Source organism: Narcine bancroftii, chromosome 5 (assembly GCF_036971445.1).
Source record: "Narcine bancroftii isolate sNarBan1 chromosome 5, sNarBan1.hap1, whole genome shotgun sequence".
NCBI classification, from domain to species: Eukaryota; Metazoa; Chordata; class Chondrichthyes; order Torpediniformes; family Narcinidae; genus Narcine; species Narcine bancroftii.
In genome coordinates, this window is record NC_091473.1 from 41,920,771 (window position 1) to 41,939,898 (window position 19,128).

At 38.1% G+C, this 19,128-nt stretch overlaps 1 protein-coding gene across 5 annotated transcripts in view; it reads left to right on the plus strand.

Moving 5' to 3' along the window:
* iars1 (isoleucyl-tRNA synthetase 1) overlaps window positions 1–19,128 on the plus strand; it is a 177,456-nt gene that overhangs the window by 95,280 nt on the left and 63,048 nt on the right. For all 5 annotated transcript variants that reach the window (XR_011357488.1, XM_069937263.1, XM_069937264.1 and 2 more), the window contains 7 exons: window positions 3,543–3,629; window positions 10,477–10,560; window positions 11,788–11,932; window positions 12,054–12,174; window positions 15,084–15,175; window positions 16,200–16,277; window positions 18,832–18,953. Coding sequence is in view for 4 of the 5 variants with exons in the window: in XM_069937263.1 (XP_069793364.1) it covers window positions 3,543–3,629; window positions 10,477–10,560; window positions 11,788–11,932; window positions 12,054–12,174; window positions 15,084–15,175; window positions 16,200–16,277; window positions 18,832–18,953 (729 nt within the window). In the remaining variant the exon portion in view is untranslated. The remainder of the gene's footprint in view (window positions 1–3,542; window positions 3,630–10,476; window positions 10,561–11,787; window positions 11,933–12,053; window positions 12,175–15,083; window positions 15,176–16,199; window positions 16,278–18,831; window positions 18,954–19,128) is intronic.

The following is a 19,128-nucleotide window of genomic DNA, read 5'->3' on the forward strand; positions in this document are numbered from 1 at the left end:
TTTAGTTCAGAAATTATTATAAAGCTCTTTTAAACATCATATCTTTAAGCCTCTTTAAACTCACAATTATTTCGATGAGTTGTTCTTGAGAGATATTCTTCAAGCTGGAATGACCATCTTCTGACCATATATATGCATTTCCTATGAAAAGGATAATACAAGTCCTGTCTTTCCAGGATCAAATCTTCTTTTGAATGAAGACTTTGGAATCTGTTTTCCAAACGATTAAACTGTCCTCTTTATCTCAAAGAGACAGTCATAAGTAGGCTTCTCTTTTGAAGCTACTTAATCTGTGTTCCCCTTCTGTTAGGAGTAACACAAAGGCAGCTTTTCCCCTTTTTTTTTGCAGGAAAAATTACTGCTGGTCAGTTCTGCATCTGAACAGAATGGTGAGTTTCCTTAAACAGACTACTTTGCCTCTCATTTCAATAATATATTTCTTGCAAATCTTTCATGTCACATGGTATGTGACATAATTTTTATCTTTGAAGTTCATAAGGACTTTTGACACATGTGCTAAAAGCATGCAAGTCCAACTATGCCTCAGTGAGTCTGCTCTTCCCAGAGCATTCATATAAGTTCTCTTATTTCAATCAGCAGCCATTTTCATCTCAAACCAGCTTCTGTCTTTCATCTCAAAGAACCATGTGTTTTTTAAAATGCTAACGTGTTGCCTTTGTGCTGAAGTCTGCTCACAGCTGCAAAAAACCATGTCTCTGTTGAACGTAAATGAGCCCTGTCTTCCCAAACTAACATTAACCCATATATAAATAAAATATAGTTTTAATATTAAACTAAGGATTAATCATAGTACATTCATCATGGGGTGGTGGGGGAAGTAGCATTATTGGTCGGGGATAGTATCACAGCTATAGAAAGGGAGGGAGGCTGTAGAGGGAGTGTCCACTGAGTTGGTGTGGATGCGTCAGAAATAGGAAGGAAACAATCACTGCGCTGGGAGTAGTATATGGTCCCCAAAATAGCCTGTGGGACACTAATGAGCAAATAAGTAGACAAATTTTGGAATTGTACAGGAAATACAGGCTTGTAGTTATGGATGATTTCAACTTCCCTAATATTGACTGGCACCTCTTTACTACCAGAGGGATGGATGGGGCTGAATGTGTCAGGTGTGTTCAAGAAGGATTCCAGACAGAATATGTGGACCAGCCGACAAGAGAAAAGGTCATACTGGATCTGGTTCTGGGTAATGAACCTAGTCACGTGACGGATCTCTCTGTGGGGGGTCATTTTGATGAGAGTGAACACAACTCTTTGAGCTTTAGCATAGCTATGGAAAAGAATAAAAGCACACAATGGGAAAGTGCTTAATTGGGGAAGGGCTAATTATAATGGGATGAGAAAGGGACTTGTGAGAGTAAATTGAAAACATGTTCAAAGGATGAAGTTTCAGGACCAATTGTTCTGGGTTCAGTATGGGTTTGCCCCGCTGGGGCAAGGAAAAGATGGTAGGAAAAGGGAACCATGGTTGACAAAACAGGTGAGGCAGCTGGTCAAGAGGAAGAAAGAAGCATATATTAGATATAGGAAGCAGGAAAAGGAATAGCTCATGAGAAGTATATGGTAGCCATGAAAGAGCTTAAGAAAGGACTTAGGAGAGCTCAAAGGGAGCATGAGAAGGCCTTGGCTTGTAGGATTAAGGAGAATCGCAAGGTGCTCTATGTGTATGTGGAGCAGAAGGATGACAAAAATGAAGGTTGGGCTGCTAAAGGATAAAGGAAGCAACATGTGCCTGGAGGTTAGGGAGGTCCTAAATGAATAATTTGTTTCAGAATAAAAGAACCTTAATCAGGGCGAGGTTGGAATAGAACAGGCTTGTGTGCTGGTCATTGTTGAGATTAAGGAAGAAGAAGTGTTGGATCTTCTTAAAATCATTAAGGTTGATAAGTCCCTGGGGCCAGATGTGATATACCCGAGGTTGCTGTGGGAAGTGAAGAAAGAAATAGCTTAGGCAGTAGCAATGATCTAACTTGAGAGTCCTCTTTGGCCGCGGGGGAGATGCTTGAGGATTGGAGAATGGAAAATATAGTCCCCTTGTTTAAAAAAAGGAAATGGGGAGAATCCTAGGAATTATTGACCAGTAAATCTTATGTCCATGGTGTGCAAACTATCGTAGACAATTTTTAAGGATTATGAGCATTTGGACATGTACAGTCTACTCAAGGATAGTTAGCATGGCTTTTGCTTTTGTGAGGCTTTTGCCTCACAAGCCTAACTAATGAGGGTAGGGTGGTAGACTTTGCTTACATAGATTTTTTTTAAACTCCTTTCCCAGTCTCTCTCCCTACTCCCTCCTGCCATTGATTTTAGTAAGGCATTTGACAATGTCCCCTATGAGAAATTCGTTCAGAAAGTCTTGAGGTATGGGATCCATGGAACATTAGCTGTGTGAATTAAAAAAAAGAGACTTGCAGGTAGAAAACAGAGAGTCGTAGTGGAAGGAAAGTATTCTCTCTGGAGGTCAGTGACTAGTAGAGTACCGCAAGGATCTGTTCTGGTACCCCTGCATTTTGTGATTTAAAAAAAAATTACTTGAATGAAGAGGCAGAAGGATGGGTCAGTAAGTTTGTGGATGATACAAAGGATAGAGTTGTGGATGGAGCTGAAGGTTGTTAAAGGTCACAAAAGGATAGAGACAGGATGCGGAATTGGGCAGAAAAGTGGCAGATGGAGTTCAATCTGGGTAAGTATGAGGTGATGCATTTTGGATTTTGGAAGGACAAACCAGAAGGCTGAGTACAGGGCTAATAGTCGGTTACTTAAGAGTATAGATGAACAGAGGAATCTTGGGGTCCAAGTCCATACATCCCTCAAGGTCACCATACAGTTTGATAGGATAATTAAGAAGTCCCATGGGGACTGAGTTCAAGGTAGAGAAGTCATGTTGCAACTCTACAAATCTCTGGTGAGACCACACTTAGAGTATTGTGTTCAGTTCTGGTAAATGCATTGCAGGAAGGATGTAGAAGCTATGGAGAGGGTGCAGAGGAGATTTACCAGATGTTAACTGGATGGGAAAATAAGTCTTATGAGGCAAGATTAGCAGAGCTTGGACTTTTTCCTTTGGAGCGTAGAAGGATAAGAGAAGTCTTAATAGAGGTCAACAAGATTGAGAGACATAGATGGGTGGACATTGCCTGTTTCCCAGGACAGGAATAGCAAACACCAAAGTGAAGGGAGGGAAATTTAGGAGAGACATCAGGGGTAAGTTTTTTCCACAGAGTTGTGGGTGCCTAGAATGCCTTGCCAGGGATGGTGGTGGAGACTGAAACATTAGGGGCATTTAAGAGAATCAGATAGCCAGATGGATGGAAGTAAAATAGGTTATGGGGTAGGGAGGGTTTAGTATTTTATTTTAAGAAATATATGGGTTGGCACAACATTGAGGGCTGAAGGGCCTGTACTGTGCTGCAGTGTTCTATGTTCTAATTTATCTTAAAATATTGCATTTCACTTGGGAATAAAATAATTTAATTGAAAAATTGCTACGGTTTGCTAAGTGTATGAACTTGTTTACTTAGGTTTTATACGCTATTGGTGCTGTCTACAGCTCTGTTTGGCAAACCACCTTTCAGGAATGTGATAGTAAATGGACTCGTACTGGCAAGGTGAGAGTTTCTAATATTCATTAATAATCATTAAAATTACAGTTTGAACTCTTAGCATTTGCTATGTTCTCTCGAAATAAATATTTATTTCAACAATATAACTGTTTATGATGAAAACGTGATTTGAAAGATTTTCTTTTGGTCTTAAACGTGGATCATTTGAGAATAAGTGATCAAGTTTTCAGCTGATTCTCTAGCAGAACCTGTGCAAGTTGTAACAATTTCTTGAAAGCTTAGTTGTTGGTTGTTGCCTTAAAGTAGTGCTGCGATAATACAGGATTATTTTAGATGTTTTAAATTAATGAATGTGGTGTGGGTGTTACTGGCAAGCCAGCAATTCTTGCCCATACTTAATTCCCCAAGTGAAAGTGATAATGGTCACATTTTTGAAACATTTTGGTTTGGGTTGTGGTACTCTGACAGTGAGTGGACAGTTCAGGTTCAGGATTTATATCCAAAAATAATGAAGGGGTGAGAAAGATGCACATGTTGGAGGAGAACTTATAGGTGGTGATGTTTCCTTGTGAGCTTGCTCATTCAGTAATCTCCATTTATGTGGATACTTGTGAAATTGTGGGGAAGTATTGGTGAGTTGGTGGGATCAATGGGATGGGGGGGGAAACTGAAGGACAAGGAGTCTAAAATATGAACTTGACGAACTCACTTTAACCCTCAGATTGTTCAATAAATAACTCTTCAAATATTTATGAAGAATCATTGTAAAATAATGAGTGAAATGATCTATTTATTGTAGGATCCCACAGTAATTAAATTGTGCTTGAATTTTTTTGGGGGTAATAGGCAGTCCTAAAAGTTTGTCAATCATCTTGAGAATGACTGACAAAGGACAAGAGTATATAATGGTTAAAGATAGTGTTCAAATGAGAGGAAGAGATGGTTCCTGAGCAGGTTTGAAGATGGAAGAGACACAAAACTGCAGATTCTGAAAAGGTGGCAAAAATGGCATGATGGAGGATCTCAGCAGGTCATACATCATAAGAGTTTCGACCCAAAACACCAACCATTCTTTTGCTTTCTCCGATGCTTTTCGACCAAGCAAATTCCTTCAGCAGATTGTTTTTTCCTTCAGATTCCATCATATAGAGTCACTTGTGTCTCTTGAATAAAGCCCAGTTTCTTTTTTGTCATTCTCCATGGATGGAAACCAGCAATCTATTTCTGGCTTACAACAGGATGCCAAGACCATCAATGTTTTCTCAATGCCCTTGGAAGAGTGTTTGGTATTGCTGTTAGGGAAGGTTTAAACTAATGTGGCAAGGGGATGGGATCAGGAGTAGAGAGACAGAGTGGTTTAGCATGAGGGAAGAAGTCGGAGATAGGAGGGTGAAAAGCAAAAGAGGCAGGCAGATAACCTCAGGGCAAAAATGTAAAAGGGTCACTTTACAGCATAATGGTGATAGGGTTAAGGCACTGGTAAAAACAAGCTTGAAGGCCTTGTGTCTTAATGTAAGGAGTATTCGTAATAAGGTGGATGATTTGAATGTGCAGATAGCTGTAAATGACTATGATATAGTTGGGATCACAGAGACATGACTTCAAAGGGACCAAGGCTGGGAGCTTAACATTCATGGATTTTCAATATTCAGGAGGGACAGACAGAAAGGAAAAGGAGGTGGGGTAGCATTGTTGGTTAGAGAGGAGTTAAAAGCAATAGAAAGGAAGGATGTTAGCTTGAATGATGTGAAATCATTGTGGGTAGAGCTGCAAAATGCAAGGGGGCAGAAGATGTTAGTGGGAGTTGTATATAGACTACCTAACAGTAGTAGAGAGGTTGGGGATGGCATTAAACAGGAAATTGGAAATGCGTGCAACAAAGGCAAGGCAGTTATAATGGGTGACTTTAATCTCCATATAGACTGGATGAATCAAATTGGTAAGGGTACTGATGAGGATGATTTCTTAGAAGGTATACGGGATAATTTTCTAACCCAGTATGTTGAAGAACCAACGAGGGAACAGGCCATACTAGACTGGGTTCTGAGTAATGAGGAAGGGTTAGTTAACAATCTTGTTGTGCGAAGCCCTTTGGGCAAGAGTGACCACAATATGGTGGAACAATATGATGGGAAGTGACAGGGTTAATTCTGTAACTCAGGTTCTGAACTTAAAAGAAGGGTGACTTTGAGGGAATGAGACGCGAATTGATTAAGTTAGATTGGCAAATGTTACTTAAAGGATTAACTGTAGAAAGGCAATGGCAAGCATTTAAGGATCACCTGGATGAAATAACAGCATTTGTTCATCCCGGTTTGGAAAAAGAATAACTCAAGGAGGGTAGTACATCCTTGGATAACAAAGGTAATCAGGGAGAGTATCAAGTGTAAAGAGGAAGCGTATAGACTAGTCAGGAAAGACAGAATACCAGAGGATTGGGAGAAATTCAGAGTTCTACAGAGGAAGACAAAGGGATTAATCAGGAAAGCCAAAAGAGATTATGAGAGAAAGTTGGATGGGAACATAAAAAATTATTGCAGAAGTTTTTATAGATATGTAAAGAGAAAGAGACTAGTAAAGACAAATGTGGCTCCCTTGCAGTCAGAAACAGGTGAATTGGTCATGGGGAACAAGGACATGGCAGACCAATTAAATAACTACTTTAGTTCGGTCTTCACTAGGGAAAATATGAATAATCTTCAGGAAACAATAGGGGACCATGGGGCTAATGTGACGGAAGGACTGGGGAAAATAAGTGTAAGTTATGAGGTGGTGTTGGATAAATTGAAGGGATTAAAGGCAGACAAGTCCACAGGGCCAGATGGTCTGTATCCAAGAGTGCTAAAGGAAGTAGCCCATGAAATAGTGGATGCATTGTTGATAATTTTTCAAAACTCTTTAGATTCTGGAGTAGTTCCTGAGGACTGGAGGGTGGTTAATGTAACTCCACTTTTTAAAAAGGGAGGGAAAGAGAAATCAGGGAATTATAGACTGGTTAGCTTGACATCGGTAGTGGGGAAAATGTTATTAAAGATGTGATTGTGGCACATCTGGAAAGTGGTGAATTAATTGGTCAGAGCTAGCATGGTTTTATGAAGGGAAAATTGTGTCTGACTAATCTTATTGAATTTTTTGAGGATGTAACGAGTAGAGTGGATAGGGCAGAACCAGTAGATGTGGTTTACCTGGATTTTCAGAAGGCTTTTGATAAGGTCCCACACAGGATATTACTATACAAATTTAAAGAACACGGTATAGGGGATATGGTATTGAGGTGGATAGAGAATTGGTTAGCCTTCCAGACTTCTGGGGGGATTCTGGAAGGCTGGCGGCAAAACTCTGCATGCCAAACTGCATGAGTTTTTCAAGCTTTGTTGGGACCAAGGTAAACTGCCTCAGGATCTTCGTGATGCCACCATCATCACCCTGTACAAAAACAAAGGCGAGAAATCAGACTGCTCAAACTACAGGGGAATCACGTTGCTCTCCATTGCAGGCAAAATCTTCGCTAGGATTCTACTAAATAGAATAATACCTAGTGTCGCTGAGAATATTCTCCCAGAATCACAGTGCGGCTTTCGCGCAAACAGAGGAACCACTGACATGGTCTTTGCCCTCAGACAGCTCCAAGAAAAGTGCAGAGAACAAAACAAAGGACTCTACATCACCTTTGTTGACCTCACCAAAGCCTTCGACACCGTGAGCAGGAAAGGGCTTTGGCAAATACTAGAGCGCATCGGATGTCCCCCAAAGTTCCTCAACATGATTATCCAACTGCACGAAAACCAACAAGGTCGGGTCAGATACAGCAATGAGCTCTCTGAACCCTTCTCCATTAACAATGGCGTGAAGCAAGGCTGTGTTCTCGCACCAACCCTCTTTTCAATCTTCTTCAGCATGATGCTGAACCAAGCCATGAAAGACCCCAACAATGAAGACGCTGTTTACACCCGGTACCGCACGGATGGCAGTCTCTTCAATCTGAGGCGCCTGCAAGCTCACACCAAGACACAAGAGAAACTTGTCCGTGAACTACTCTTTGCAGATGATGCCGCTTTAGTTGCCCATTCAGAGCCAGCTCTTCAGCGCTTGACGTCCTGCTTTGCGGAAACTGCCAAAATGTTTGGCCTGGAAGTCAGCCTGAAGAAAACTGAGGTCCTCCATCAGCCAGCTCCCCACCATGACTACCAGCCCCCCCACATCTCCATCGGGCACACAAAACTCAAAACGGTCAACCAGTTTACCTATCTTGGCTGCACCATTTCATCAGATGCAAGGATCGACAATGAGATAGACAACAGACTCGCCAAGGCAAATAGCGCCTTTGGAAGACTACACAAAAGAGTCTGGAAAAACAACCAACTGAAAAACCTCACAAAGATAAGCGTATACAGAGCCGTTGTCATACCCACACTCCTGTTCGGCTCCGAATCATGGGTCCTCTACCGGCACCACCTACGGCTCCTAGAACGCTTCCACCAGCGTTGTCTCCGCTCCATCCTCAACATCCATTGGAGCGCTCACACCCCTAACGTCGAGGTACTCGAGATGGCAGAGGTCGACAGCATCGAGTCCACGCTGCTGAAGATCCAGCTGCGCTGGATGGGTCACGTCTCCAGAATGGAGGACCATCGCCTTCCCAAGATCGTATTATATGGCGAGCTCTCCACTGGCCACCGTGACAGAGGTGCACCAAAGAAAAGGTACAAGGACTGCCTAAAGAAATCTCTTGGTGCCTGCCACATTGACCACCGCCAGTGGGCTGATAACGCCTCAAACCGTGCATCTTGGCGCCTCACAGTTTGGCGGGCAGCAGCCTCCTTTGAAGAAGACCGCAGAGCCCACCTCACTGACAAAAGGCAAAGGAGGAAAAACCCAACACCCAACCCCAACCAACCAATTTTCCCTTGCAACCGCTGCAATCGTGTCTGCCTGTCCCGCATCGGACTGGTCAGCCACAAACGAGCCTGCAGCTGACGTGGACTTTTTTACCCCCTCCATAAATCTTCGTCCGCGAAGCCAAGCCAAAAGAAAAAAGAAAAGAAGGATAGAGAATTGGTTAACAGATAGGAAGCAAAGAGTAGGAATAAACGGGTCATTTTTGGAATGGCAGTCAGTTACTAGTGGGGTACCACAAGGCTCAGTGCTAGGATGCCAATTATTTATGATGTATATTAATGATTTAGATGAGGAAATAGAAAACAGCATGTCCAAGTTGCAGACGACACAAAGCTGGGTGGGATTGTAAGCTGTGTAGAGGCTGTTAAGAGTGTGCTGGGTGACTTGGACAGGTTGGGTGAGTGGTCAAATGCATGGCAGATGCAATATAATGTGGATAAGTGTGTGGTTATCCACTTTGGAGGAAAGAATAGGAGGGCTGAGTACTCTCTTAATGGTATCCAATTAGGAAAAGGGGAGATGCAAAGAGACCTGGGTGTTGCTCTGCATCAGTCATTAAAAGTGGGCAGGCAGTTGCAGCAAGCAGTAAAAAAGGCGAATGGTATGTTGGCATTCATATCAAGAGGATTCGAGTTCAGGAGCAGAGAGGTATTGATGTAGTTGTATAGGGCCTTGGTGAGACCTCACCTGGAGTATTGTGTTCACTTTTGGTCTCCTTATCTAAGGAAGGACATAATTGCCATGGAGAGAGTGCAGAAAAGGTTTACTAGATTGATACCAGGGATGGCGGGACTTGCATATGAAGAAAGGCTAGAATGATTGGGCTTGTACTCGCTGGAGTTTAGACGATTAAGAGGAGATTTAATAGAAACTTTCAAAATTCTTAAGGGATTTGACAGGCTAGATGCAGGAAGATTGTTCCCAATGTTGAGCAAGTCGAGAACCAGGGGTCACAGTGTAAGGATAAAGGGGAAGTCCTTTAGGACTGAGATGAGGAATTTTTTCACTCAGAGGGTGGTGAATTTATGGAATTCTCTGCCACAGGAAGTGATTGAGGCCGGTTCCATAGCTATATTTAAGAGAGAGTTAGATTTAATACTTGTGATTAGGGGGTATGGAGAGAGAGCTGGGACAGGGTACTGAGTGGATGATCAGCCATGATCAAAATGAATGGCGGTGTAGGCTTGAAGGGCCAAATGGCCTACTCCTGCACCTATTTTATATGTTTCTGTGTTTCTCAATTCAGAGCACTGAGGGAGAGGCAATAAATTTAGTGACTCCAATGTCACATAAAGAATTAAGGTCTGGGTATTTATTTTCTTTATGGATAAATTGCGCCATGTTCTTAGGAATTTAGATATTGGGTTTTTTTGAGGAGATGGAGGCAAGGTGTTCCACAGTGTTGAACGTGACTAAAAGTCCCCTTTTAGGCATTTCATTAATCAGAGATAGGTATAGGTTTAAAAGCTAGCACTTTGGGCTAATTTTTAAAGCATCTGGATTTTTCTTATTGATATTGATCTTGAAAGCAACAACAAAATGTTTCAATCCCAAGAGGAGTTTGACCAAAGGTGACTATAGTTTGGATATTAGCTGTTGATATTAGGTGCAGCAGACTATCAAGAAGGCAAATGGAATGTTGGCCTTCATTGCTAGAGGGATTAAATTTAATCCGTGAATATATTAAAATCAAGGTTGAATTGATTTTCACAAAGTAGGTGAATTCAGGGATATGGGAAAAGGCAGGTAAGTGGAGATGAGCCTATCATCAGATCAGCCATGATCTCATTGAATGGTGTAGCAGGCTCAATGGGCTGGATGGCCTACTCCTGCTCCTATTTCTTATATTCTTATCGTGAAATTAAGTTTGATGTTGCTATCATCTGAATCAGTTGTCCAGTGAAGCCTGAAATAAAATCGAGCAATTAATTATAAAAATACAAACAATTTTTAATAAGTAATTGCTGTGATTTAATTGTATTCCTTTCCTTAGTGATGGTCAGAAAATGAGCAAACGTAAGAAGAATTACCCAGATCCAATTCACATTGTTAACACCTATGGTGCAGATGCATTGAGGTAAGATGGATGTGTGGTTTTATTATATCACCCATGACTTGTATCTTTCAGAAAATATCATTCTTTAGCAGAAAATAAGTTGCATGTTTGTCATTATCAGGTCACCATCATCCTGCATCTTGCATACATTTGATCAAATGAGGTGTCAAAAATTAATTGTGTGTCTCATACGTGGACTTAACTGCTTAGACAATCTTTTCAAAACTTTATAACTTTTATCCCACCACTCCTCTTTCTCCTTGTCTATTATTGGATATGTACCAAAAATATAAAGATACTGTGTAAAAACATGAGATTTTTAAAATCAAACCTATCATCATAACTTTACAAATAAATTTGCAAACCTTTATGGTTTGATCAATAAAATAGCAATTTTGACAACTCCCGATCTTACTGCTTACTTAATGGTGTATCAAACTATAATTTGAATTTTTTTTCTACTTTAAGACATAAAACTTTCAATATATGCTGCCCTAGTTGTGAATAATGCACTTTATGTGGATGTATTCTGTCATACCACATTAAACATTGAAGTAACCCAGAAGGGGAAATCTGTTAACAGTGATAAAACTGAGAACTTGTGATTGAAATCTTCATGTAACTTGACATCATGTGCCCAAAGATTATAGTTATTTCTTTGATTGAGTGGCATTGTTTACAAACAGTGGATACTCGTGAATAGTGAAGAAGTTTAGCTGAAAACATTGCATTATTAGAACTAATTATATACTTTATCAAACTTGATATATTTGTTTTAATCGTTTAACAATGTGTTTAATTGAATTTTAATGATTTGGAAGGTAAAATTATACACAATCAGAGGTGAAAATGGCACATGATCTGATGGTAGAAATCTGAATTAATATACAGTTCTTCAAATTCATAACAGGTCAGACAGCAACAGTTTTGAGAGAAACAGTTAACATTTCTTGTCATTCATCTTTCATCAAAATTTTGATTTCAAATTTTCAGGGTCTAACAGTTTATATTTGGAAAATTATTCTGTCTATTTTGTCACTTGAATGCACATTTGTAGATGGTAAATCTGCAGTGAATGCCTTCTGTGACTATTTCAAATTGCATACATATTACAATGTAAATTTCATATCAAAAGCAAATTTGCAATTTATTTTTATTACATTTTAAATATATTTTGGAAAACCTAGCATCATGTAACTTTATTGTTGGAAAAAATGCAGTTTTCCATAAATTAGTTTTTTTTTGCAGGCTGTACCTTATTAACTCCCCTGTTGTAAGAGCAGAAAATTTACGGTTTAAAGAAGAAGGAGTGAGAGATGTTCTCAAGGATGTCTTCCTACCTTGGTACAATGCATACAGATTCCTTATTCAGAATATTCAGAGATTGCAGAAGGTACAGGAATATGTATATCCACAAATAGTGTGCATAATAAAATGCTGAAATACATTGCAATGCTTAATTTAATAATCAGATGTTGGTAAATTATATGTGAACTGTTGGTTTCTCATTTCAGGAAGAGGGTATTCAATTTCTTTTCAATGAAAGTGCAGTTGAGGAGAGTGACAACATCATGGATAAATGGATGCTTTCATTTACACAATCCCTAAACCAATTTTTCAAAGCAGAAATGGAAGGTAACCATAAATATGCCACATTCTGAAAGTATTGACCTAATATTCATTCATTTTGCTGCTCCCTTAAAAAGTTAAGCAGCTTTGACCACTTTTTTGAGACTGCTGTTACGGTTATGTTAATATGGTTATGAATAAATATGTCTTTAAAAGAAATTTTTAACACTTCACAAAAGACATCTCATTTAAAATGCAAGAGCTTTGGTGAAGCTGGACATTTAGGCTCTGGCTGGCTTTGCATAAGATGATGGAACTGCTTTGGAAAGAATTTCCAAAGCAGGTGCAAATGGAAAAGTCCAGGCTTGAGTGGTGATGAGACCTTTCAAAGGTTGGGTTAGGAGACTTGGGGAGAGGTTTTGGTTTTTTACAAGCAGAGAGAGAAAAGAACAAACAGGATTCTTCTCTGAGAGAAAGAAAGAGAAGTCACTTCTGTAGTAACTTTTTGAGGCTGCAACATGGCAAGCTGGCAGACTTGGAGAAAACCCCATTTTGAAGACGGGTTGTGAGTTCTAAGTTGAAAACCCTTGTTATGCTTACAATAGGAAATGGGTAGCTAGAGTGTTTCACCTGAAATAAAGGAAACAAGAGGAACTCTGTGGTGACCTGGAAGAAGAGGTTATCATTTGGAAAACCCATGATGGGGCAAGTTCCTTCAGCAAGACACTGAAGTGACTGATCAGTGGAAATCAATTTGTGTGTGTCCAATGAGCAACAAATATCTTTATGAAACCAGAAAGAACCTTCCTGAGCTGTAACCATTTAACTTCAAGCACCAGAGTCTGGTGGAGATGTATGAATGTTGAATTATGTACACAGTATAAGAATTGTCTGGTTCCGATGAACTTGGAGAAGTGAGAAGTGAATGATTGGACTGTGAAACAAAGAACTTTTCTGAACATATACACATGCACTTAGAATTAAAAGGGGGTTAAGTTAGGCTAAGTTAATAGTAATAAATTAAAGTTTTTTTTTAAACTTTATTTAAGATTTTATAACATGAATAACATATAGGATTACATTAAAAAAAATTAAGAATAAAATAATAAAATTACAATACAATATCAGTAATCTAAATAAACTATACCCTCCCCAATAATTATTACATTATAATAACCTGACTCAAATTAGTCCAACCCCCCCTTTCCCCCCAAAATAAAGAGTGAAGAATTAATAAAGTTAATAATATATGTGAGAAAAAAAACCCACTTACAAAAAAAAACAAAAACATAACCGATTAAAATACTAACAAAAAGAAAAATAATTAATACTAAGATATCAGACTTAAAAAACATATTTAAATCAAACTTAAATGCATATATTTAACAAACGGAGTTAAGATGAAGCATATATTTATAAATTAAAGTTTGATATTGTTTTTATGTTTAAAGAAAATTAAAAGCAATTTTTGTTTAAGTAACCATTGTCTTGGTGAATTTCTATTGCTGGGTTTTGGAGTCCTCTGGGCTTGTAACAAAGTGGGGAATCATCCTTTTCAGATTGAAATATTTGGAGTTTTTGTGATTTATTAGTTATTAGTTAATCAACTAGTTTGGTTTTTCCAAACTAATTTAAAGCTTGTGTGTGTGGAAAAACAGCAACAATGGATGTTAGTACATTTATGTTGCAACCATCACCTGCAAAGCAAGAGAAAAGAGGAACTGATGGTTATTTCTAAGGCATTAAAGCTGGCTGGTCAAATATTGGATGAAGAAAATACAATTATAGTGGATTTATAGTGAAATATATAGGCGAGGGAAGACAATTTTCCGGATGATAGATCTTTTGAATTGGAATTGGAGAAATGGAGGGTGGAAGAAGAAAGAGAGAAATGGAGGGTGGTAGATGAAAGAGAGAAATGGGAGTTTGAATTGCAGAAACAAAAATATGAGGAAGAGGAAGATGAAAATGGAGAAGGATGAAGAACTGAGGATATATGAGTTTGAGGTAGCTGAAAAATGGAGCGAGGATGATGAAAGAAAAAAATTGACTTGGAGAAAATTGCAAGAGAAGGGCGGTTTCAATTAGAGAAGTTAAAAATTCAGAAGAAGGGAGGTAAGAGAATTGAGGCTGTAACTCCTGGGGAGAGGTTTTGGCTAGCAGAGAGGTAAATCTAATTCTTCTTTTCGATGAGAGAGATATAGATAAATATTTTCAATGTTCTGAAAAGGTTGCTGAGAGCTCAAGGAGGCCAAAAGAAAAATGGCCTCTTATGCTCCAAAGTGTATTGAAGGGAAAAACAGAAATTGCATACTCTAGTTTGACTACAGAGCAAGTGGCAAATTATGATAATGTTGAACAAGCAGTATTGAAAGCTTAGAAGTTGGTTCCGAAGCATATAGACAAAAATTTAAGAGTATGGTGAAAACATGGAACCAATCTTGTATGGATTATGCTCTAGGAAAATCTGTATGTTTTGACCATTTGTGCACCTCAAAAGGAATAAATAATGATGTTGACAGATTAAAAGAATTAATATTAATTGAGGAAATTAAAAGGTGTGTTCCCAATTAGATCAAATTATACCTGGAATGGAAAGTCATGGGGACATGGCAACAAATGGCTAGGTTAGCAGATGAATATGCCCTGATTCACAAAAACAAATTTCAGTATAGTAAACCTTTTCAGAGGGTTACTATAGAGCAGATTCGTTTTTATGTTTAAAGAAAATTAAAAGCAACTTTTGTTTAGGTAACCATTGTCTTGATGAATTTCTATTGCTGCTGGGCTTTGGAGTCCTCTGGGCTTGTAACACTGCCTTACACCTGCTTTTCTAATCTTTAACCACAATTTGCTTTGTAGCATTGTAGCATATCAAATTGAAGATAATGAGCATGATATTGTTTAATGAAAATGTTTAAAATATACAATTAGTTTGGATGTCTTTTAACACAACTTGTTTTTCTTAATTTAAGCATACAGACTCTACACTGTGGTGCCCAGACTAGTCAAATTTGTGGACATGCTCACAAACTGGTATGTGCGAATGAATCGTAGAAGGTTAAAGGTAAGTAAGTTGTTGATTCCCTTTAGTGAAATTTATTAGGGAACTACAATTCATCTAAAGTCCTATTATGTGTGTTTCAAACAATCTCCTCTCTAGTACAAATTGTCAATTCACTTGTTCTTCATGTTATACAAGTAAAACCATCTGTGAATTGCTTGCTGGACAGTGTACCAGATAGTCTCATAAGTAAACAGTCTGGATGTGTCTCATCTGTGCCCAATATAACTGAAGCATCACTTCCTTGATTTTACAGAGGGAAATAGAACATAAAGAACAAAATTCTGTCATTATTCCCAATTACTTTCTGTACTAGCATTTTATGTCCTGCAAATTGTTTACTGGGCCATTCCGATCCCTCTGTATCTCAGAGCTCTGCAACATCTTACTATTTCAATGATGTGGCTTCATGTTTACGGGGTTATTTTACATTTTCCTGCTTTGTGCTTCATTTGTCATATCATTGGATAAAATCTCTATTTGTTCTGTTCACCTCTTTTGAGTGTCACACCACTTATGAGAGCTTGACAACCAGAAAAGAATTATGTAAATTCTCTGCTTCCTGTTAATTAGCTAATCTTTTATTCACACAAAAGCGTTATGTCTGACATCATTAGTTTTTAAAACATTTTCCACAATAACCCTTGAATTGGAATCTTGTAAGGTGCCTGTGGAAATCTATGTAGACCTGCTGGTTGCCCTTTAACAAAAGCCATTGTTACTTCTTTAAATAACTTACATTATTTGTATTTAAAGTAAAATAAAATGTTATGATTTACTTTAGTAGTCTTTTAATGGTTTAGACCAGTGCGAATGGGAAACTCAGGAGTTTTAGAACAAATTATAGCTAAATTTGGATGTCATTACAGTGGGAATTAATGGAGATGTGATAGATTGGGCATGGGACTTCATTTTACAATTAAAATCCAACTTTGAGAATTAGATAATTAATTTTTAATTATCATTGTTCTCTTATTTCTCTTGTAAAGATATTCTGCTAATTTTAGTTGCTTTTTTTCTTTGGTAGGGTGAAAATGGTACTGAGAATTGTGAAAGAGCTTTGGAAACTTTGTTTGCTGTTTTATTCGACATGTGCCGGCTGATGGTAGGCATTTAAGAACTTTAAGAATTTTATTGTGTCTGAAATTTGAATAGCAGTAAAAACCGCTCAATTTATCTTCACTTCCTTCTCAGGTGACTTTCTACAGTAATTTCTTCATTTTATTTTCTACTATTTGCCAATGTAAAATCACTATTTCTCAACTGAGAAATAATATATCAGGTGAAATTTCTGAGAAGTCTCAAAACCAGAAGAATTATATAATTAAAGCTTTATGAAATGATACTGCTGTTGACCATCTTCTGATCAGTATATTTACTACTGAATCTTCTCTGTGATGCTTCTTTGACACCAGGTTAAGTTAAAGATTCTTCATGACTCCATTTATTTTAGCTAAGTAAATCAGTGTTTTTATCAGGAGATGAGAAAAATTAAGCAATGCCACTAAAGTTCGAGAATTTCTGCAGTTAGGTTGCTTTTTTTTAGAATGTCAAAAAAGGAGAAAAAAATCTTGACAAGATTGAGATTTTTCAGATGTGACCTGAAGGATGGTATATTGAAATGATAATTGGGTCATTTGTTCTATTTTGAAAAATTCTATTGAATTAATTGTATTGGCTTTTGTGAAGTCTCTTTTTGGGTTCAAGATTTGATTGTTGAATGTCCAAATTCCTATCCATTTAGCAAGGGTGTTTGAAAATATAGACTTCTGTTTTATGATGAATTAACTGGATCAATCATTAGGATCAAGGTTCATGAAAATAAAGAGCTGACAGTAATGTTCTGAGAAGAGTGTTGTAGAATTGAGGAAGCAAGAGGTCCCGGTATATAGTCCTGAAAGGGTGACATTAGTAGACAGAGTGCTGAAGATGATGTTTGGTATACTTGTCTTCATTGAATAAGGCATCCAGGAGTTGGGACATCATGTTATAACTGCACAAGAAATTGATGAGGCAACAATTGGAGGATTGTGTACAGATCTCAAATGCTGTTACAATGTTAATATGATGACATAATTTTAAACTACAAGCCAGGTGATCTATAATTTTAGTGGCTACATTGAGTTATTTAGCATTTCAGGTGACAAAAAAGGATCTTTAGAATCGTCAAATACCACAGGCCATAGATTTATGGTGATGGAGAAATTTAAAGGAGACACGTCACCAGGGTAGTGGTGGAAGTAGATTCAACAACAACATTTAAGATTGGTACATGAACAAACAGGGGATGGAGGGATATTGACCATGTCCTGGCAAATGGAATTAATTTTCATTGGCGTCATGGCTAGCTGAAGGTTTTAGTGCTGTGCGCTACTATTCTATATTATCTAGAATTATTCCTTTACAAAGAGAACAAATTTTAAAATGATTGTCCAGGTTTGAAATTTTAAACACCTTTGCAGAAATGAGCTGCTCATGATGACATTTGGAGGACAACACCCAGACAATAAAGGAAATACTGTTTTTTTTATTATATTGTGACTGTATTCTATCAGTTAGCGCAACGCTGTAACATTACCACCGGTCGGGAATGGGGTTTGAATCCCACGTTGTCTGTCAGGAGTTTGTATGTTCTCCCTGTGTCTGCGTGGTTTTTCCTTGGATTTCCTCCCACCCTCAAGTGTACCAGGATTGTCGGTGAATTGGGTGTAATTGGGTGGCACAGGCTCATGGGTCGAAAGGGCCCGTTACAGTGCTATATGTAAATTTTGTTTAATTGTGAAAGTGAGCTCTTTGGAAACAATTACCTCAGGAGGGTGACACGTTGGAAAAAGATGAAAGGGGAAGTGGTTTTGAGGGGATGTATGGAACTTGGATTCTAGAATACATGAAAGAAGTATGGAGACAAGGATTAGAATTGTCATGTGCAGAAGATGTATGGATCAAGTGCTAGTAAATGGAATTAATGTTGATGGGAATTTTATGATTATTCTGGACTTGTTTTTGTGCTGTATGACTGTGAGGCCAGAATTGCTGTCACTCTGCTGTTCTGTTTCTCCTAGTCCCCACCCTGCATGTAGAACTTATGAAAATATAGTACTGAAATATTAGAGGAAACCACCCTTTCAGACAGATTAAAGTAGTGGTTCTCAACCTTTTTCTTTCCACTCACATACCACCTTAAGAATTCCCTATGCCATAGATGCTCTGATACTAGTAGGGGATTGCTTAAGGTGGTATGTGGGTGGAAAGAAAATGTTTTAATCGTGTCTAATCGATTTTTTATGTTCACGGTTTCATAACTTCAAAGAAAATGGTCCAATGACAGTTTTTCTCAAGCAAAATATTTCAGTAACAATTGGGTCCAGAGCAGTGATTCTCACCTTTCCCTTCCCAATCCCATATCACCTTAAGCCATCACTTACCAAACACAGAGCACCAATGGCATAGGGATTACTTAAAGTGGTATGTGAGTGGAAAGAAAAAGGTTGAGAACCACTGGTTTAAAGGAAGAAAAACATGGACAGGATATAGAGTATTGAAAATAATTTTGAATTTTCAGTTCTGCATTAACTGTTGCATGAAATTTTAATGCTGATAATTATTTCAGTGGTCACAGTAAGTGCCAAGATTTAAATGTCCAAATTGTGATGTTCCAGGCACCCTTTACACCATTTATCACTGAACTCATGTACCAGAACTTACGGCATTTGATTGATCCATCTTCTGGAGAAAATAAGGATACACAAAGCATTCACTACCTCATGCTCCCTCAAGTAAGGTATGATTTTAAAAGCAGAATTTTTGTTCAGTTAAACAGAATTTTCAAAAATGTTAAATAATGCAATGTAACATTAACTTTTACTGATTAGCTAATAAAGTTATAATCTATTTTGAATAAGCTATTTCATTTATAATATATGTTATAATTTTTGGACAACATGTTTAGGAATCCT